At 39.6% G+C, this 22,208-nt stretch overlaps 2 protein-coding genes and 1 long non-coding RNA gene across 5 annotated transcripts; all 3 read right to left on the bottom strand.

The window, feature by feature from the left end:
* Positions 1-11,655: 11,655 nt before the first annotated feature.
* On the bottom strand, positions 11,656-12,746 carry LOC130508556 (uncharacterized). The gene is made up of 2 exons (XM_057004122.1): positions 12,447-12,746; positions 11,656-12,330 (listed from the first exon to the last, which is right to left on the bottom strand). The coding sequence occupies exons 1-2, from the start codon at positions 12,744-12,746 to the stop codon at positions 11,656-11,658; spliced, it is 975 nt and encodes a 324-aa protein (XP_056860102.1).
* A 2,018-nt stretch (positions 12,747-14,764) lies between these two features.
* Positions 14,765-18,206, bottom strand: LOC108839264 (G-type lectin S-receptor-like serine/threonine-protein kinase SRK). 3 transcript variants are annotated; one of them, XM_057003965.1, is made up of 8 exons: positions 17,158-17,286; positions 16,766-17,077; positions 16,499-16,675; positions 16,205-16,341; positions 15,873-16,083; positions 15,562-15,790; positions 15,331-15,475; positions 14,765-15,228 (listed from the first exon to the last, which is right to left on the bottom strand). In XM_057003965.1, exons 2-8 carry the CDS (start codon positions 16,986-16,988, stop codon positions 14,896-14,898), a joined length of 1,455 nt encoding a protein of 484 aa, XP_056859945.1. In that variant the 5' UTR covers positions 16,989-17,077; positions 17,158-17,286; the 3' UTR covers positions 14,765-14,895. The 3 variants fall into 3 exon arrangements, with proteins under 3 accessions (XP_056859945.1, XP_056859944.1, XP_056859943.1); XM_057003964.1 differs by having other exon boundaries at positions 16,772-18,206; XM_057003963.1 differs by having other exon boundaries at positions 16,766-18,204.
* A 2,391-nt stretch (positions 18,207-20,597) lies between these two features.
* Positions 20,598-21,750, bottom strand: LOC130507949 (uncharacterized). The gene is made up of 2 exons (XR_008942594.1): positions 21,057-21,750; positions 20,598-20,983 (listed from the first exon to the last, which is right to left on the bottom strand). It is a non-coding gene; the product is annotated as an uncharacterized LOC130507949 (long non-coding RNA).
* Positions 21,751-22,208: the final 458 nt, after the last annotated feature.

The raw sequence follows: 22,208 nt of genomic DNA, 5'->3' as shown, positions 1-22,208 counted from the left end.
CGTTCTCAAAATGTATCATCTGATTCATTAGCTAAGATAGCAAAATCGTTTTAGAGGAACTTGTATTACATTGGTTTTTCTATTCCGGTCTGGTTTCTCAGACCAACTCAAGCCTGAGTAATAGAATTACCATTTGATGAAAAAAAATATAGAAATGTTAAATAAAATACATGGATGATTTTATAAATTAAACTCACATATTCTTGTTACAAAACTTGGAAGAAACAAACATACACAAAATTTAACACTAATATTCTTTTATTTTGAAGGTTTAACAACCTTTAAGCAATCTCAAAGTCAAATTGTGTTTTTTCTTTTAAATATTAATGATTTTTTCTTCTAAGATATTTATTATTTTTTGTTTTCAATGAAGTTTGAATTTTCTAAACATTAATTAAATTAAAAATATGGAGTATAACATTACAAAAGGCTACTGTCTCGTATAATCTTAATGGTAATAGAAAATATGAGTCCCGTTCTTTTCATCAACGCTGCATCAGCGATAGCGTCTGAATATTAAACCTTTAATAATGGCAAAACACAGCACCGTTAAACACGGTTAACTGATTTTTGGATCGCTGCGGCGACTAACAGGAGAATAAAATGGACGGGGAGTAAATCAGTTTCATAGGTGTCTGATTTCCTGTGTCTCCGGCAATCTATCTTCGACTACTTTGAGTTTTGAATCTTATATTTTTGTCTCCGTCACATTACATTTTTCTGCCGCCGCGGCAGGATCCGGGGATTGTGATACGAACAGAGCTGTGGTAGATCCAAAATGTCTCAGACCATAAGGCTAAACACAATCATATATCTGTTGAATTTACTGACATGTGACTTAAATTAGTGTCAATCATATACACAAAGTATTGTAAAAATGTATATAAAATTATTAACTCGTTTTATATTTCATTTCAAAATCATATTTCTACTTTATTAGATCAATTGTCATTTCACATTTATCTTTATGTTTCTTTTCTAAATATATATTATATAAATTCTGCTTAAGTGAATTAATCAAATTGATTGTTTATGTATATCCAAATTATTTTAAATGAATTTAGATATAAGTCAATTAATTTTTCACTAAACAAATTAAAAACTAGAGATTGTGATTTTTTTTGGTCAAACTAGATCCTTTTATATCGGAATTTAAAAGGATATATAGCTTAAATTAGATATATTTCAATCTGTTATCATCTATAAATGTACTTCTTTGTCTTTCCAATTTCTAAAACACAATTATCTAATTATCGAAGATGAAAGTTGCTTTTAAACTTTGGTTTATTGGTTTCGCTATACTTACACTTTTTCTGTTCGGTTTGTATTTCATTTACAACTTTATTAATACATTATATAATCATTCCAAAATAAAGTTTTTTTGATGCTGTATTAATTTATATACCTATATAAATTGGATGTCTAATCAAATGATTTAGAAAGACAATGTTTAGATATAGTTGTTTCTATAAGTATGCAGAAAAATCTCTAAACATATGTTTTACAAAAAAAATAATCATTTTCTGTTTTAAATAGGTACCCTAATGCTATGTTTAAATTTCTTTTTTATAATAACAGGAGAAATGAAGCCTGTTGAGAAGCCTGCTAAGAAAGAAACACCAAATCGACCAGATATAGGACCTGATGGTAGACCATGTCAAAAAATTTATTATTATAAACGTGGAACGTGTCAAAACAAACTGTGCGAATCCCGATGCGACAAAATGCATGGACAAGGAACGAATGGACGAGGATCGGTTGGTTTCTGCTTTACAGAACAAACGGAATGCCGATGTCGTTTTTTTTGCCCTTCCTAATTTTTTATCTACACTAAAACTTAAATAATATTTATAATTATATAACGCATTTTTCAAAGAAAAGAATAAGAATTTTAATAATTTTTTCTAATGTTTTGGTGAAATAATAAGGTGTATTATGATACTGAAAATAAATAGAAATAACAAATATTGATAAGTATTTCTTCCATTCTATTTTCTGTACAACTAGGTTGCCCGCACAAAAATCATCCTTAAACTTGATGTTTACATTTCTCTATGATTCATTATGATCATATGTATTCTCTTATGTTAACTTATGATATATGTATATTGTTTAACACTGTTTTACTAAAACTGATTTGGAACATATTACGACATGGAATAATATGACAAGACAATAATAAGAAACTAATGGTTCTTCCGCACGGAAACTGCATAAGGAAAATCATCATTGATAACATATTAGCTATAACAAACTAGTCTTGTGTCTAAATAAAGTAAATTAGGTGTTCTAGTTCCAACAATAGCTGACAGACTTCTAATACCTACAAAACATGACAATAAATCTGATTGTTTAGGTAAGTCTCCATCTTCAAGTGGTTCGGTAGGCTCAAAGAACTCCGTGTAGTTCTTCTGCCCATTTCCCGTGAGAACCCTCCAGACACGTTTTTAGCATGTTGACCACGGTCTTGTTTGTGGATTCAGCATGTCTGTTGGATTTCTGGTCGTGGCGAAGGTTAGCTTTATGCCCCAGTCTTTGCAGAATTTTTTTAAGTTACGGTTTGTAAACTAGGATCCATTGTAGGTGACAATCTCTTGTGGGACCCCGAAGCGGGTGATCACATTTGTCCATAGAGACTTCTGGATATGGAGGTCAGTTATTCTACTGAGCGCTTCTGCTTCGACCATTTCGAGAAGTATTCGGTCACCGCCAGAAGGAAGACTTTCTGCCCCGATGTGGTGGGGAATTTCCCCACGATATCCATGTCCCATTTCCCGAAGGGCCATGGAGAGCTTATGGATTTGAGGTTTTCTGGAGGGAACTTGGAGGCTGGGGCATGTCTCTGACACCAGACGCAATGTTTGGCTTGCTTGTTCGCGTCCTTGGCCATCGTGGGCCAGTAGTACCCAACTCTTTTGGCCCTTAGCACCAGACTCCTTCCGCTGGAATGGGATCCGCAGTCTCCTTTATGGAGCTTCACGAGGACTCTGACGGCTTCTCGAGGTGTGACGCAACTGAGATATGGGCCAGTTCTTGAATTTAAATCGTTTAATTTCAATCATAAAAACCCATAAAAAGTTATCTTTGTTTCGTTTAGATTCACTGCTAAGTTATAGTTGTTTTGATTTATAAAATAAAACCCCATTAAGATTGTCGATTGTTCTTTCTTGCATTCGTTTTGTTTTGATTCATAAAAACCTTGAAAACCCAAAAGAAATCATGTTTGCTTCCTAATTAAGTGTCTAGATTCATCAAATTTTCAAAACCTCAAAGAATATTGTGCTATTTTTTTTTCTCGCCCACGCAAATCCTTCTTGGTCGAGTTTCCTTATTCAAGATTTAAAAAAAAAATTGAAATCTTTTTTTTTGTAACTTTGTTACCGTTGGTACCTTGATATCTTTGTTGTTTTTGATTAAGTTTTAGCTGCACCAGCCAAATCATGGGAGACATTGGATCTGATGGAGCTAACCCTCCGACTATGGAGCAGATCATGGCAGCTATGAGGGAAAAGATGAGAGCTGTCATAGGAGAGTTTGGTCAGCAGATCAACAACCGTTTGAACCGATTGGAGCAGCCTCAAAGGAGAGCACCAATCCGAAATCAACACCCAATCCCTGAAGATGAAGATGAAGACAATGGCGATGATGAGAGCATGCCGAGTCTTGATGATGATGATCCACTCCAGAACCACAATCATAGGAGACAGGATCCCCTTAGGAACAACCGAGCTAGAGAGGTACATCATAGAGGAAAAGATAAAGATATTGGGGGTGATTGGTTGGGTTGTAACTAGTGAGTTTAGCTTTAATTTATATCTACAACCACTTAAGTTACCAATTGTGCTTTAAGTAGTTTTTAAAGTGAAGTCAATAAAATAAAAAATGGTTGTAGAAATCTTATTTTCTAAAGCAAAAAAATATGGATGTAGAAAACTATTTCTTTTTTAAAATATTGCTGTAGGAATATATTTTCTTTTTCTCATTTCTGTTATTTAATTTATACAGCTACATTAGATACAGTTACATCAAAAATTTCTACAGTTTAAACTCTATAATAAATTTTCTACAGCTGCAATCCAACCAATCAGCCCCATAAAGCTTGTTCCTCCTACTTTTGCAGGTAAGTCCAATCTGGAAGCTTACATGGACTGGGAGAAGCGCCTAGAATACATCTTTGAGTGTTATGGCTTTGGAGAACACAAGAAGGTGTCCCTAGCCGCAGCTCAACTCACCGAGAATGCTCTAGCATGGTTGGATAGAAACGTAACTGAAAGAAGGAGAAACCACTTTGGAGCAGTCACCACTTTGACTGACATGAAATATCTCCTAAGGTTAAGATATGTTCCTGATTATTACCATAGAGATTCACAAAAACGTTTTCGCAAGTTGTCTCAGGGTAATAGGACAGTAGAAGAATACTTTGAAGAGTTTGAGAAGCTGATGAACTCACTGGAGTTAGAAGAATCCGAGTAAGCATTGATGGCTCAGTTCATTGATGGACTTCATGAGCGCATATCCCGGAAGGTAGAAAGAGAGATTGAGCAACAGATCAAGCGTAAGACAGCCACTACTGGACGATCTAGAACCACCCAACCATGGACATCTAATGTCAAGAAACAAACCGATAAGGGTAAGGCTGTAGAGATTGATTCTCGGTTCAAGGATAAGAGTAATGAGCAATACAAAGGCCCCTGACAAGATCAAAATAAGAGTACTAACAACCAAAGAACTCGAGATATTACTCGTTTTAGATGTCAGGGACGAGGCCATATGGCTAGGGAGTGTCCAAACCAGAGAGTCATGACCATTACTGCCAATGGAGACTATGAATCTCAAGATGAGGCCAACATGGAAGCTATAGATTCTGGAGAAGAGGCAGAGTTTCCTGATACTGGAGAGATGTTGGTAACTAGAAGAGTGTTAAGTGTGATGACTAATCCTGAGGAGAAAGCTCAAAGAGAAAATCTATTCCACACTCGCTGCACCATCAAATCTAAGGTATGTAACTTGGTTATAGATGGAGGAACTTGTACTAACATGGCTAGCAAGTATATGGTGGACAGGTTAGGTCTTGAGACAACCAAGCATCCCCGGCCTTATAGGTTGCAATGGTTAGATAACAAGACTGAGCTGAAGGTCACTGAGCAAGTGAATATATAGTGTTGGCAAGTACCAAGATGATGTAGTATATGACGTGGTCCCTATGCAAGCCGGTCACATTCTGTTGGGGAGGCCTTGGCAATTAGATCGAGCCACATTCCACAATGGGGGCACCAACTACTATTCTTTCAAGTTCAAAGACCGCAAATACAACTTAGCACCTCTCAACCCATCCGAGGTACATGAGTACAAGCTAGAATGAACAAGGAAGATCAGGTAAGTAAGACTAACCTTATGATATCTCCTGGTTCAATTATTAAGACTTTGAGTGCCAAGGGAACCGTGCTACTAATGATCTTAAAATAATTTCTAAGTGTAGGGAGTTCAGACTTACAGCTTCCACAGCATGCTCAAGCCGTGCTAGACAAGTTTCAAGATGTATTTCCTGATGAGATACCAGCTGGACTACCTCCGGTCAGAGGGATAGAGCACCAGATTGATCTTGTTCCCGATTCAGCCTTGCCAAACAAACCAGCTTATAGAATGAATCCGAAGGAGACCAAGGAGTTAGAAAAGCATGTACAAAACCTAATGGACAAATGATACATCCAAGAGAGTCTAAGTCCATGTGTTGTGCCAATGCTCTTAGTCCCAAAGAAGGATGAATCAATGAGGATGTGTGTAGATTGCCGAGCTATCAACAACATCACCATCAAATACATGCACCCAATCCCACGTCTTGATGACATGCTTGATGAACTTAGTGGAGCAATTATCTTTTCTAAAGTAGATTTGAGAAGTGGGTACCATCAAGTCAGAATGAGTGAAGGGGATGAGTGGAAGACTGCCTTCAAGACCAAGCAAGGTCTATATGAGTGGTTGGTCATGCTCTTTGGGCTAACCAATGCACCAAATACTTTCATGCGGCTCATGAACCAGGTTCTTAGATCATTTATAAGTAAATTTGTTGTTGTCTATTTTGACGATATACTTATTCAAGAGCCTAGATGAACACCTTAAGCACTTAGAACTTGTTTTGCTTACACTTCAGAAGGAAGGTCTATATGCCAACCTAAAGAAGTGCACATTTTGTACTGACCAGCTTGTTTTCTTAGGCTTTGTACTGAGTAGGCAGGGACTACAAGTTGATGAAGAGAAGATCAAGGCCATACAAGAGTGGCCTACTCCAACAACCATTGCGCATGTTAGGAGTTTTCATGGAGTGGCCAGTTTCTATAGGCGTTTTGTTAGGGACTTCAGTAATATAGCTGCACCCTTGACTGTTGTGATCAAGAAGAATGTCTCTTTCTCATGGGGAGATCCACAAGCAGTCGCTTTCAACACCTTGAAGGTCAAGTTAACCCAAGCGCCGGTTTTAGCTCTCCCTGATTTTGAGGAAATGTTTGAGGTAGAGTGTGATGCATCTGGAGTGGGTATAGGAGCCGTGCTGCATCGAAGAAAGAAACCAGTGGCTTTCTTCAGTGAGAAACTAAGTGGTGCAACTCTCAACTACCCTACGTATGACAAGGAGCTATATGCATTGGTTATAGCTTTGGAAACATGGCAACACTACTTGCTGTCTAAGGAGTTCATCATCCATACTGATCATGAGACCCTCAAGCACTTAAGAGGTCAGACATCACTCAAGAGAAGACATGCTAAGTGGCTGGAGTTCATGGAGACATTTCCTTATGTAATTAAGTACAAGAAGGGGAAGGAAAATGTGGTAGCTGTGAGAACAGAAATTCACACCGTCAAAGAATCATATATTTTAGGAAAGTAGGAAAACCCTAATTTCCCAGAGGTCCCGGATATCCGAGCTCTGTTTGGAGCTCGGTCGCTATAGCGACCGAGCGTGATTTCGTGATCCGATCGCTATAGCATATGAGCTCTTGTTCGTGACCCGGTTGCCATCGCGACCGAGCTTGTGCCGTGGACTGAAATCCATCATCCAAGCGTCCGAAACCATTGTGATGCTACGATGCTTTTAGGATGTTTGTTTGCGGATGTTTGGACCTCCGATAATATCGCATCGTTTATTTAAGAAATCGTTGATTTCTTGAATCGTTGATTAAGAAATCGTTTATTTCTTAAATCGTTGATTAAGAAATCGTTGATTTCTCAAATCGTTGATTAGGAAATCGTTGTTTTAAGAAATCATTGTTTTAAGAAATCGTTTTTTTAAAACAAGATTTTCCCGCAAACTTTTCGTATAAGTTTTTCGTATAAGTTTTCCTTTCTTGAAAACGTAGAAATTCTTAAGTTAATAATTTTTAACGGACATTTGGATGCCAACTTTGCCTTGTCCGATTTTGACCCCAACAGTTAGCCCCCCAGTGCGGTAGAATCGTGGGTTGGCGAGATTCTATCGTACGGTTTGGTGAGTTTAGGCGAGTTTTTAGGCCAAGTTTGTATCTAAAAGTCCGAGCTTGAATAGTAATTTCTAAAGCTTATAAAGTAGGAGGTAACTCTTTCATTTTTACTCACCCATCTTCCATAAGAATTTCTTTGAGAGAGAATCTTTCCAAGAAAATAAGAATTTCTTTTGAGAGAGAGAATCCTTCGTAAAATTTTCGAAGATGTTTAAAGGCGGAAAGAAATCTTCCAAGAAGAAGACTCCCACGAACCCTTCTCCCGAGTGCAATCAGGAAGAGGAGTTTCTTGTTTCGAAGGTCGAGTTTGACTTTCCTCCGGATGCGGCTTATCTCGACGCATACTCGAAAGCGAGCAGCGACCAAATCGAAACTCCCGAGGAGGAAAAGTTTCCGATCTCGCGATCTCGGAGCGTAGGATCTGACCTGCCGAGCAAGACCACCAAATCTTTCCTCGCGAAGCTTCGAGAGTACGCTGGGGTTCCGAAAGCGGTCGAGTTTCGGATTCCTAGGCGCGGGGAGGATGCCGACAATCCTCCGGAGGGCTACTTCACATGTTATGAAGTTGTATTGACGCGTTGTCGTCTTTGGTTTCCGATTCCTGAGATTATCGTCCGTGTGCTGGACCGTTTCCAGGTTTCTTTCAACCAGTTGAACCCCACGAGCTTCGAGATTCTCATCGGACTCGTAATTTTGAGTTATGAGCATGGCGTATCCCTCACTACCGATCATTTCGAGGCGCTCTTACGAGTGCAATTCATTCGGGAGTCGGGTTCTGGTGGCTGACCCCTCGTCCCATGATGTTGGTGGTCAGAGGAACCGAAAATTGGAAACAATTTTTCTTTTTTCGTCCGGCTCGATGCCGCGTGCGTTGAGGAGGAATTTATTCCGATATTCCGGACGGTTCCGAATCCCATGCCACACATTAGTGTGACGCATCCCTGGCCTAGGGATATAATGCAAGTGAGGGATACGCTTAGGAGTGGCGATCATTGGTGGACCTGTTTCACCCGTAAGAGGGTTCAGAAGGCGATTAGATTGGTCCATTGTGATTTCGAGGCGGAGGGCGATGTAGACTTTGCTCCCGTGGAGCGTCTTCCGGAGCGCGTTCCGGTTGAGAGACCGTCTAGATTGTCGTCCAAGGACAAAGACATCGATCTGGATGATCATGATTTTCCTGTTGATGATTTTCAACTTCCGGGATGGGATCCGACTCTCGGTTTTGGCGATGGAAGCGGTCCGAGCGACGTGTCAATCCCTAACTTTGACGATTTCTTCGCCGGCCTTCCTGACAATCCTACCCCGCCTCCTTCGTGGAAGAAACGGAGAGGGCGGAAATAGTCGCGGAGACCTCTCGCGTGATTAATGGGGTAAGTCCTTCCCTTTTTTCTCAAACTTTTTTGCGAAATTATTCGAGTGTATCTTTGTTTTCTTTTTCGAGAAAATAAGAATTCATTTTCTCGAATTTCGTAGGCGATGAACAATCTCGATTCGGCGTTGGTGGAGAGCCAAAGAGAAGCGAGGATCTGGCGTTTCAAGGCGGAGAAAAACGCGAAGGACTTTGCGCGTCTCCAGGAGGAGACTCTGAAGCGGAAATTGAGGGCGGCCGCTAACCATGCTACGGAGATTCGCCAAGCGAGGAGGCAAGCCAAACGGGAGATCGCTGCCGAGATGAAGAATCGGGCGATGTGATTCCAAGAGGAGTACCAAAATCTCAGGGCAGCCGACGTCGCCGTGGGTGACTTTTGCGAGTGTCGCGGTTCAGTTGGAACTCTATCGAGGACTCAACAAAGAGACTATGTTTATGAGGAGGAGCTGAGCCTTATGCAGGGTGGTATGAAGAATAATGCTCACGCCGAGTCACTCGTTCCTCCCATTGAAGAGAGGATTTGGGGACTCTGGGAGCCGATCCCGGTTTCTCCCGATACGGTGGAGGATGCGACTGAAGCGGAAGGAGGTGAGGACGAAGTGGCCTATCCGAGGGAGTATGGAGCTTCGTCGGAGGAGGATTTCATCCTCTATTGATTCAAGTTTGATTGTGTCGGGAAAGCGATTTCCCTTACCTTTGTATTTGCGTGGCCATGTGTGGCCGTTTATTTGTTTATGTCGCGACCGTAGGAGGTCGCATAACTGTGTATTTCGGGACTGGCCATTTGCGGCTTCGAATCCCTGCCGTTTTTCGCGGGTTTTATGATATGAAGTAGATTTCTCAAAATTTTTGTTTTATGATCCGATTTATACTTTCGTCAAGTGTAGTGGGTAGAATGCGAGTAGTCACTTCGTATTCTAACTCTTTCTCGTCGCTTGGTCCGTATGCTACTTTTTAGTAAGCGTCATAGGTGTAAGCGATAAGAGACATGTTTTAGATCTCGTATGGTTTCGATACTATGTCCACGAGACGTTAAGTACCAGCAAGACTGGCTTAGGGTAAGACATAGGTTTACTCTCAGCTTTAAGGCTGTGCAATGACTGATCGGCTTCCGTTTTGCATGTTAGTGATTTCTTCTCGATTCTTACTGATTTAAAGTCTGCGACTTGGCGCCGGCTTATAAGACTTGTGTAGCAAGAATTGAGCTATCTCCGAAGGAGTGCTAAACCAAAATTTGGATTTCCTGTATAGCGCGCTATGGTATCCTTGTCGGATGTAAGAGGATCTTTTTAAAAAGATCTAACTACAAATTTGTTTAAGTGAAACGCTTCTACGTGTACCCGTCGGGGCCAATCGACGGGTTTGTGTTTTTTTTTTAAGTCGCGAACGGACTGTTTTGACGGAAGTTTAAAGTCGCGAACGGACTATTTTGATGAAATGTTTAAAGTCGCGAATAGACTATTTTGATGAAATGTTTAAAGTCGCGAACAGACTGTCTCGCGTTCCTTGAGGATACGATTTTCGTTTTCCGGAATGTTTATGTGTTAAGAATCGACAGATAAGAAGAATTTTATTGAAAAAATTTCGAAAAATTCAAATACAAGTGCGGGTATTTTGACCTTTTGTGGGAGTATACGAGTATACGTACCCACTCCCCCCCCCCTTTTGGCGAGGAGGATAGTTGAACTCGCCGGGTATCGACGAGCTGCCTACGTACCTCTTTCGAGGATCAAGCCATCTCGTAGTTTTGTTTGTACCGCGAGTGTATTTACTCGGCGGTTAATTTTTCGTTGACCGCTTTAGTCGTTGGGTCGACGTTTTCGTCGGGATTTTTCTCTTCCCGTTGAGTTGTGACGTGTTTTCGGAGTCGGTGATGATTCCGATTTCTGAATCTGCTTATGCGGAAGATGTTGCGACTTCGAGATCTCTTATTACGAGATCTACGACTAAGGGGTCGCAGTGAGGCTGGTCGATTCCGCAGGCCTCTTCTTCCGTGAATGTAATCGAAGCGCTCCGTCCATCTCGTGGAGGAAACCGTGGGGGGTACTTCGCACTCGACTCGGCTTTCCGTTGGTAGGCTTTGATGGCAGAGACTGAGTCCTTGCAGTACTGTGATCCTCCGATGATCATGTTTACCCTCCTATGGGAGTTATCGTTCCCCCTATCATCCGGTCTCCTTTCGCGTTTATCTCCCGCCTAATTTCTCGGCGAAGAGTTTTACGCGGAAGGATTTTTATCGGGTTTTGGCGGACGATCGGTGTCGAGGATTAGATCCTTGACGCTGGTTACTCTAGAGAGTTCTCCAGCAAGCAGCTTCGCGGCCAGACTTGCCCTCCACGACTTTACAGTTAGCCGTGGAGTGGCCCCCGGTCTGATGGAACTCGCAGTAGACGTTTTTGTCGTAACTCTGGTTGCGGTTCCACGTGTTCCCCGAAGTTCTGCCTTGCTCCGGGTTGATCACGTAGTTGTGAGCACCTTGGAGTTCTTCTCCCTCGTGATGGACGTACTTGTCGTTATGAGAGATTTTCTTCTTTGACTTCGGATCCGCGTCTTTCGAAGAGTTCTTTGTCAGCTTATGTTTTTCCGACAGGCCTTTCGTCTCTTCTTCGATCATTATATCATCTGAGGCTTTTTGGAGGGCGTCCTGGATCGTGCGAGGTTTTTCGAGTGTTGTCCACTTTCTGAACTTCGACTTGTACCAGAGCGCATTTCTAAGCGCGTCAATGGCGACTTTGTCGCTGATTCCGCTAACCTTCGACATGATCAGTTTGAACCGGCTCATGAACTCTCGGAGGGGCTCGCCCTCTTCCTGGGTTAAGCTCCAGAGAGATCGACATCGAAAGTTTCTCTATCTATGAACATAGAGTACTTAAGGAGGAATTCCGATGCGAGTTGGCGAAAGCTTCCGATGGAGTTTCGCTTCAACCGGGAGAACCACTCGAGCGCCGCGCCTTCGAGATTTTCGACAAACAGGCGACAGTAGCCAGCGTATTTCTCGCTTTCTTTAAACCTGGCTCTTCCCATAGTGATATGGAATGCCTGGAGGTGCGCCTTAGGGTCGGTTGTACCGTTATAGATTGGTATCTTGAGATTCCCCGGATTAGACACCTTAGTCTCGGAGATCCGCGCAGTAAAGGGCGTTTTACGAGTCACCTCGAGTAGCCTATCGATTTCTGGGGCAGCACTCGTGGCGTGGTAAATCTGCGATTTCACGGCCCTTACTTCCGCGACGGTTTTGGTGATGTAATCGCGGAGATCGCTGATGTCCGGATTTTCTCCAGCGGTCTTCCGAGCTTGTCGGCGTTCGCGGCGAGTAATCTCGGTTTGCTTTTCGGCAAGTTTCTCATGTTCGACCCAATTGAGGTTTTCTTCTTCTTCCGTTATAGGTTTGTCGAACGGAGAATTCTCCTGAGCTGAACGGCTACGGGTTCTTCTTGGATGGACGTCGGCGTCTTCCTCGGAGTCATCGCTGGGCTCCAAGTCAATGCGCTAGACTTCATACACCCCGTGTCCTTTTCGGACGGCGGAGGGTTTTCTGAGTTGCTCTTCTTGACAGGGGATGTTTCGCTAGGGTTTTGTCCGGAACTACGTTCCTGCGAAGTTACAGGCCTATCGTGTGGGGTTGCAAACTCGAGTCTTCTCCCACGGAGTTTCGTAGCTCCGTGAGGGAGGACTGCGTGGGCCCTTGCCGTTAGGGTTTGAACCTGTTTGGTTAGGGTTCCCACGAGTTTATCCTGCTCTTCCGACCTCTTCTCGTAGGCGGAAAGCATCTTCTTGAACTCGTCGAGTGTCGTGGCGTTAGCAGGTGCGTTGGCCGCAGTTATATCCGCTGCTAGAGTGTTCAAGGCGTCCTTGCTTGCTCTGTTGAGAGGAGTTTGCAAGCTCGCTGGGTCGTCAATAGTCATGTCTGGTTGAGCGTGTGCTGGTCGTGAGTAAGATTAATCCATTCCCCCCCCCTCTTTCTAGCGCCAAACTGTGAGAACCAAAATTCACACCGTCAAAGAATTGTATATTTTAGGAAAGTAGGAAAAACCTAATTTCCTAGAGGTCCCGGATATCTGAGAAACCACACGCCAAGCAACCAGAACACGAAAATAAACGAGAATAAAAATAAGAAATCGTAAAAAGAGAGCAAAAAGGATTTTATTCTGAATCCGCGTTTGAGCGTAACAACAAGGTAACGTGCTTCGGCTACAAGAGCTATCGGCGAGATCCCTAGTCTAATACCCGAAGGTGGCTAAACCTAATTGAGTCGCAGCTCGAACAACAAAAACGGAAAAATTCCTAAATCGCTCTAAGTGCTAAGTTTGCTCTGAAAAAACGTCTCCCCATGCCTCTCGCCTTGAACTCCTTATATACTCACTCATAGGTCGATTTACGCTTCCCTCTTTTGCCCTTAAGCCGTCATAGTCCGAAAAATGGAAATATTCCATTTTTCCGATCTTCATGAATATCTGCGGAAATTTTCCATTTATCCGCGGAAACTGATGTTTATCCTCCAAGCATAAACCGTCATAAGATTTATGGGATTTTAAGAAATCGTAAGTGGGCCTCGAATCAAGTTTAGGACCCTTTGGGCCGTCTTTTGATTTGAGACGTTTGTTACGATTTCTCCGATAAAGTTAAGTTTCTGCGGTTTCATTGTAAACCAAACGGACGATCCCATTTGATCGAGAAATCAAGAAATGATTAGCCGTGGCTTGCGGAGGATTGTTATATTGATAGTCGAGAGTGCATAGTTTTACGTCGTATCGTCATTCGAAAGACTTTGGACGTTTTGGAAAATGATCGATGTACGAAGGCTCGGTCGCTATAGAGACCGAGCCGTGCTCGAGGCTCGGTCGCTATAGAGACCGAGCCGTGTCCGGAGCTCGGTCGCTATTGCGACCGAGCCTTGCTCGTGGCTCGATTGCTATAGCGACCAAGCTCTGTTTGGAGCTCGGTCGCCAAGGCTCGGTCGCTATAACGACTGAGCGTGATTCTGTGATCCGATCGCTATAGAAATCGAGCTCTTGTTCGTGACCCGGTTGCCATCGCGACCGGGTTTGTGCCGTGGACTGAAATCCATCGTCCAAGCGTCCGAAACCATTGTGATGCTACGATGCTTTTAGGACGTTTGTTTGAGGATGTTTGGACCTCCGATAATATCGCATCGTTTATTTAAGAAATCGTTGATTTCTTGAATCGTTGATTAAGAAATCGTTTATTTCTTAAATCGTTGATTAAAAAATCGTTGATTTCTCAAATCGTTGATTAGGAAATCGTTGTTTTAAGAAATCGTTGTTTTAAAACAAGATTTTCCCGTAAGCTTTTCGTATAAGTTTTTTCGTATAAGTTTTCCTTTCTTGAAAACGTAGAAATTCTTAAGTTAATAATTTTTAACGGACATTTGGATGCCAACTTTGCCTTCTCCGATTTCGACCCCAACAGTAGCTGATACTTTATCAAGAAGACACGCCTTGAACACTACCATGGATGCTAAGGTGTTAGGGTTTGAGCACATCAAGGAGCTCTACAAAGATGATCCGGAGCTGAAAGAAGCCTTCCAGTCATGCGGAAAAGGAGTTTTCCAATCTTATCATATTCATGAAGGGTTTCTATTTAGGGATAAGCGGCTTTGTGTTCTTCAGTGCTCAATGAGAGACTTTATACTTCAAGAAGCACACGGTAGAGGTCTTATGGGTCACTTTGGAGTAGACAAGACCTTGGCTATTGTAACTGATCACTTCTTTTGGCAATACCTCAAGAGAGATGTGTCACTTGCCACAAAGCCAAGTCGAAGTCATCTCCATATGGTTTATAACTAGCACAATGAGTAATTTTGATCGTTTTTATCTTAAAAATAGATGATTCATTTTATTTTATGTGAAATATATTAAAATATAGTCTATTTAATATTACTAAATTAAATATAATATAAACATTATGTAAATAATTTAATATTATTAAATAGAATATAAATGTATTATCATTAGAATTTTTTAATTATACACATAAACTAAATCAATAAAAAATTTGGAGGTCCTCCAATTACAATAGCAAGTAATTAAGAATTCACTGAGCATCGATCTCGGAAAACGTATAGCCGTTAACTGTATGGGAAGTAGATTTGGAAGATTCTCCCTTCAAGTTTGAAGAGGAAGGAATCCCACTTTTGCCTTCATCAATTGGGTAAAAGCCAGGGCGTTTTGGCTTTTGAATCTCAACAGCTTTCTGTTGTAGTTGAGCCACGACCAGGGAGATTTTTGGTCTGTCCCTTGCAAAATATTGAGAACACAGGAGTCCCACTTCAATGCATCTCAACACTTGCCAAGACTCTACACAGTCATGTCTGATCTTCTCATCGATGATATCACTCCATTTTCCTTCATTATATTTGTTCCACGCCTTTTCAACAAAACAAAGAAAGACAATGTATTGTTTCTGTTTCTTCAATTTTTCTATTTCTCAAAGAAGAAAACATATCAATTCTAAAAAGAAAAAGCTTACGTAGCCGAGAAGATAGCCAATAGAAGAGGAGAATGATCTGTTCCTTTTCCCGTTAACAATTTCAAGAACAACAACTCCGAAGCTGAAGACGTCAGACGCAGATGAGAATATGCCATCTAACAGGGATTCTGGCGATATGTAGCCTCTGCATAATAACGAATCAAAACCTATACTAAAAAAAAATATACTATTTCAGAGATGAAGAAAAATATAAAGTTTTTGATTACATACTGCGTTCCAGCCCTATGCTGTGTGAAAACTTCCTTCTCGCTCCTTGCACACATTCTGGCCAACCCGAAATCGGATATCTTCGGGTTCATATCTCTGTCAAGTAAGATATTATCAGGTTTCAAGTCCCGGTGTATAATCAGATCGTATCCCCCTTCTTCGATATATGCTAGGCCTTGAGCTACACCCTTGATAATATGAAATCTAGTTTGCCAATTTAGCTCACCACCACCTACAAAACCGACCAGAATATATCATCAATTTCTTTGGACTTATATGTATATGATTCCCAGTCAAAAATTAAAACAGCTAACCAAAAAGATGTCCTTCTAAGCTGCCGTTCACTAGATACTCGTATATCAATAGCTTCTCTTCCTTGTAAACGCTCCAACCATACAGGCGGACGATATTAATGTGTCGGAGGCGTGAAATAGACCTCACCTCGGTACGGAACTCATCCAACCCTTGTTTCGAGATTTCTGAAAGTTTCTTGACAGCGATTTCTTCCCCGCTGGCTAACACACCCTGGTCATACATACCCCATAAAATAAGCACTAAAATTAAGAACCCTACATGGGTCAACTACCATGCAGAGGCATGATGCAGCAGAGAATGTGAAATGCTAGGACTAAAAAAATTGTTTTACCTTGTACACAGACCCAAATCCACCATGTCCGATCTCTTGAGAGAAGTTGCCTGTGGCATTCAGTATCATCGCAAAATCCATTGGGGCAGATATTTGATCCTCTATTGGGTTTTCTCTTTCCCTTGACATCATTATTTCTTCAGCAACAAAAAAAAATTAGAGATGATCAGTTATAAAGATGTACGTACGTACGTTCGTATGCAACTAAAACATACAGAGTAGTATAGTAGTGTATAGATGATCTTTCTTTTGCTCAAAAAGAAAAAAAAACAAAATTCCTCTTTCGTTACTTACCAATTGATGCAGCGGTGATGGCTCTTTCTCTTTCTCTTTCTCTTTCTCTTTCTCTTTCTCTTTCTCTTTCTCTCTTCTTTTTACTCTTGCAGTAGCAAAATAATGCAAAAAGACCCAAAACCACCGAGATGCAAACACAAGTACCTACGATCAATCCTGTTTTGCTTTTCTTCTTCCCTGGAGAAAAAAAAAAAGAAAAGAAATAGTTATAGAAGCAATTTAAGTAAATAGATTCCAAAGAGTTGAGAAGATAATTAATGTAATTACCACCACCAGCCGTTCGCACATAAAGGTCTAGACCCTCATTGGAATAACTGCGAATATCAACCAAGTCTCCGCTCCATGTTATACAGCTCCGGTTTCCAGTTTGTAGGCTTACGCTTATAGAATAAGCAGTACAACTGCAATCCCCAAGGCAAATCTTACCGCATTGTTCTGGCTTGGTGATGGACGGGTTCGATTTGGCGTTTCTGCTGTCGGGCAGATTCATTTTCCGAACAAGTGAGAAATGGTTGTCTCCGTTGCAGATACCATTCTTTTTCCGCACACACTCTTTTGTTGTCACGTTCAAGCCAAAACCTGGGATACACTCACACACTTTAGATGATGAAACAACGCTACAATAAGCGTTCGGAGTACATGAGTAATACAGATCGCACTGTTCAAGGGATGAGCTCCATTGCTGGTCCCACTTTTTGCTTATTTGATTCCAGGTGTAGTGTCTCACTAATCCCTCATAGTCTAGCTGTACCCTTGTGTATGATCTGTTGTCTGCAGTAGTAATTGACAAATACGAAATTTCCTTGTACCTCCATTCTAATCTAAACAAGGGAGTAGCTCCGATGAACTTGTTTCCGTTCCAAGGACCGCTTCTATGTATAACCATTGAGCCTTTCAAAGTGGCAATAACCGGATATTCTGCACTTTCGAATCCTAATTCGAAATCTCCTGGTTGTGGATCATCAAGTGCTCTCCACGAAGTCAGATATTGGTCATTCCATAGTAGTTTCATCTCTGGAAGTATGGTATCAGTCGGTTCGTCGAAACTCTGCCAAAAAAAGTCTTCTGGATTGTCGTTATTGGGATCTTTGAGAACGAGATTACCGTTTTCCAGGAGTTGAGCAACTGCCGTTGTTGTAGAAGAATGATCTCTTCTAGTCGAGAACCTCACAGCTAAGTTAGACTTGTCCCTGATAACCAACTCATGATCATTGTAGATCTCTAAGGTCCCGTTAGAGCTGTGTAAAGGGTCTTTTCTATTACCTACCCAAACATAAGTTCTTTCGGCTACATTTTTGTACCAAATCCCAAAAAACCAGTTTTCCCTTCCTGCAAATCTAAAGAATCCGGCCTCGAAACTTCCTCTAGAAGACACAAGTGTACCGCCCTTAACTGAAACCCATCTATCCCCACTCCTTAAGATGTCCCCAGAATTACCGTACTGAAACAAGACGATGCAAAGAAATAGAATGTGTCTCAACATCCTCCTCCTCCTCCTTCTTCTTCTTCTTCTTCTTCTTCTTCTTCTTCTTCTTCTTCTTCTTCTAGTGGTTCTTCATTTTTGTTCTACTTTCAGTTTTTTTTTTCTCTCTCTTGATTGGTAGGTTAGGCGTTATAACTACCATCGAAGCGTTTTGTCACCACCAACTTTAAGTTTTATTGTCGTATGTCTTGTTTCTTCATTTGGTATTGCATAGGCCTAGTACTAGCATGTGCTTGACAATCCCAAAAACAAATAGTATTGGAAATGTGTATGCGGATCTGTCTGTCTAAGTTTTTTTTTTTTTTGTTAGTTTTCTGTTTGGTCTAATAGTGTAGGAATGAACTTATATTAGCAAAAGTTTTTGTCATGAAGGAAACTTGTGATGGGGGATTACTTACAAAGACAGCCAGCTCAAGACTCTAATATTGCGTGACTGCTCGGAAAAGGATGGAGCGTTGTGTATCTCATTCTTGATGTTGCCCTCCTTACTGTTGAATGTTGTTTTTGAATCCACTAATCGCTGGGGGGGGGGACTTCATATTTTATTGTAAGAGCATCAATATCGGTTGGGACCAAAAAGTAGTCCTTAAAATCTTTTTTTTCTTTTTAGTTTTTTGTTTTTCTTAAAAAAAAAAAAAAAAAAAATAGAACCAGTGCTGGGCCACCACGTGTCGTGGGGCCCGCACACAGTGTGAAGGACACAGCAAGGACGTCCTTATCTAAGGACTTTTCTCCCTTGTCCTTGTTGATTGTGTACTTTTTGTTCTCTCTCTCCTCCTAAGGACGTCCATAAGGACCACGATAATGTTGGTCTAAGTTTGATAAATAAATATTGAAAGTGTGGATATATATTAATAACTAGGTGTTTTCCTGCACTATGTGCAGTAAGAAATTTTTTTAAATCTAACTTATATTTAAAAATAAATATTTATAAAATTTGTTGATATATAAAGAAATTAATAATCTTATGATTAGATATTTAATTTTTTTTTTAAATTGTAGAAGTTTTTGAAAATTTTAGTAATACAAATTGTATAATTGTACAAAAATAATAATATTTCGAATTTGAAATGTTATATATGTTTTTTAAATCTAACTTATATTTAAAAATAAATTTTATTGAATTTATAGATTTTACTATTTTCTTACTTATATTTAATATATATTTGATATATATTAAATCAATTTGTATAAAACTAATAAAATGATATAAAATTGTATAATTATAAAAAATTTAGCCTAAACAATATTTATAAAATTTGTTGATATATAAGAAACTATTAATCTTACGATTAGATATTTATTTATTTTTTTTAAATGTAGAATTTTTTGAAGGTTATAGTAATACAAATTGTATAATTATACAAAATAATAATATTTCAAAATTTGAAATGTTATATATGAATATATTTATTTTATAGATGATGTATGAGCTATTATCATATTTTAAAAAAAGTTTACCAAAAAAAATATCAATATTAAATGTAATATATGAATTATTACCATATTCTAATAAGTTTGCCAAAAATATAAATCAATATTAAATGAAATTATCCATGTCATATTTTTCGGAAGACATGTCATCAATTGTAGTAGCCATGTCATATTTATTTTGTGAAACTGATTGTAGAGATGACATGTGGCAAAATTACTTCGCAAATATAGTCTAGGGGAAGTTTTTGAAATTTTTAGTAATACAAATTGTATAATTGTACAAAAATAATAATATTTCGAATTTGAAATGTTATATATGTTTATTAAATCTAACTTATATTTAAAAATAAATTTTATTAAATTTATAGATTTTACTAATTTCTTACTTATATTTAATATATATTTGATATATATTAAATCAATTTGTATAAAACTAATAAAATGATATAAAATTGTATAATTATAAAACATTTAGCCTAAACAATATTTATAAAATTTGTTGATATATAAGAAACTATTAATCTTACGATTAGATATTTAAATTTTTTTAAAAATGTAGAATTTTTTGAAAGTTATAGTAATACAAGTTGTATAATTATACAAAATAATAATATTTCGAAATTTTGAATGTTATATATGAATATATTTATTTTATAGATAATGCAAGTTTCACATGGATAGCAGCTGCTGGAGTTGGTGTAGATTTGACCTCTCGATTGTTTCTGATGTTGATGGTTCTAATATGGCTTGGTGATATTCCCTTCAGGGTTGAGACTGCTCAAGACATTTGTTCTTTAGGTCAGCTCCATTGATATCGAATTCTTCTCGAAAGGTGGAAGGAATAGATTTGTGGACATATATGGGTTTTAGGCTCAGTTTATGTCTTTGTTTTATTTTGTTTTGTTTATGTTCTTTGTCTTTGGTTTCTTATCGACACTATGTATCTCAACTTTCTTCGAGTTAAAAAAAGATGATGTATGAGTTATTACCATATTTTTAAAAAGTTTACCAAAAATAATATCAATATTAAATGTAATATATGAATTATTACCATATTCTAATAAGTTTGCCAAAAATATAAATCAATATTAAATGAAATTATCCATGTCATATTTTTCGGAAGACATGTCATCAATTGTATTAGCCATGTCATATTTATTTTGTGAAACTGATTGTAAAAAGGACATGTGGCAAAATCATTTCGCAAATATAGTCTAGGGGATAATACATCCTGTTGTGTCCATATGCTGATGGTTTTATCAAAATGATTTGCGTGTATAATCAAATCTCAGAAAGCAAATTACATAATAATCAAACTCATGTGTCTAAGCATCCTGTTGTGTCCATATCCTGATGGTTTGCGGATGAAGCAATCAGGTTGTGAAGAGGATGGCAAGTGACAGAGATCACGGCGTCTGTGTGGCCTTGATCCCACAGATACACAGAGTTGTCTTCAGATCCGCTCACAATGTACTTTGCCGTTGGTAACAGAAAACGATGCAGAATACTTTGTTGGTATGTCCGGTGTATACCTTTATAAACTTGCGAGTTGCATAGTTGGACAGCTTCTGTGGTGGATGAGGCAATTATTATTAATTAGTTAAGGAAGGGTTCACCAGAGAAAAAGAGAGTAAAGCTTACGAGAGTAGTATCATCAAGAGTGGCAACTTGCCATTAGGAGAGAACTTAGCAGCAGGAGACTTATATCATCAAGCAAGTGAATACAGTGAAGGATGTTAGGTTGCGTTGGTTCCAACTAGTGAATCAGGGTGTAACTAGACTACTTCATTGTATATGTGGTAGAAACTTGTGTGGTCATAAGCTTTGTACCAAGAATTGGTGAAATGAATATGTAGTTGTTGAGTCAAAAAAAAAAAAAAAGTCTTCAAGCAAGTCCCTTCCTTGGCATCCCATATCTTACAAGAACCATCGCGATTGAAATGCACGCTCGTAAGAGGCATGGAATGAGCCTTAATCACGCGCACGCACCTCCCAGATCCGAATCGTCTAGCCAGACACGATCAGACTCGACGGTGTGGCCTCTGAGCACCTTGAGACACTCGTAGGGAGCCCTAGCGTCCCAGATTCGAAGCGTGCAGTCGTCGGACCATGCTAGATCGGAGATGCTGCTCGCTTGCCGACCAGAGGATCATCGTCTTGTCCAGGGAGGCCGAGGCCAGGAGGTTTCCGTCGTTGGAGAATTTCACTCGGACTAGTTCCGCTCGTCCCTGCGTTACCCACTCCGTTCCGTTACCACCGCTTGGCATCGTCGTCCGTTCCCGTCCCAGTTCCTGTTCCTTTCCATCTTCTGGAACAATATACATATTCTGTCGAATTACATTTTTTACCCTTCTTCTTCCATCCCGGTTCGGTAACCGATTAGTATATTGCTTCGGTTCAATCCCTTACCAAACTAAAACCCAGTTCCGTTTTCTGGTTTTCCAACCTTTGTTCATTAATCTAATTACTAAATGTATTTTAGATATGAATTCAGATTAATGTCAAAGTTTATTACAATTTCAGTTCAAATTAAATACAAATTCGTCAATGTTCACCTTCCTTCTTTTTTTCTTTCTGAAATTGACAATTCGGGTTTGGTTTAAGAAAATTGAAAACCAGAATTGTTCTTACTTCTGCAGTTTTGTTGAATTACACTTATCATGTTCTTTCCTCTCGGTTTGGTATGGACCAATCGATTAGTTAATTGGTTCGGTTTAACTAAAGCAATTTAAACCGGAAAATCAATGACAATGAAACCGGATGGTATTGAAACTGAATTGTTCTTTAACTTTG

This window comes from Raphanus sativus, chromosome 2 (assembly GCF_000801105.2).
Source record: "Raphanus sativus cultivar WK10039 chromosome 2, ASM80110v3, whole genome shotgun sequence".
Classification (NCBI taxonomy): domain Eukaryota; kingdom Viridiplantae; phylum Streptophyta; class Magnoliopsida; order Brassicales; family Brassicaceae; genus Raphanus; species Raphanus sativus.
The sequence above is the reverse complement of the archived record's forward strand: the minus strand, read 5'-3'. Positions and strand labels throughout refer to the sequence as shown.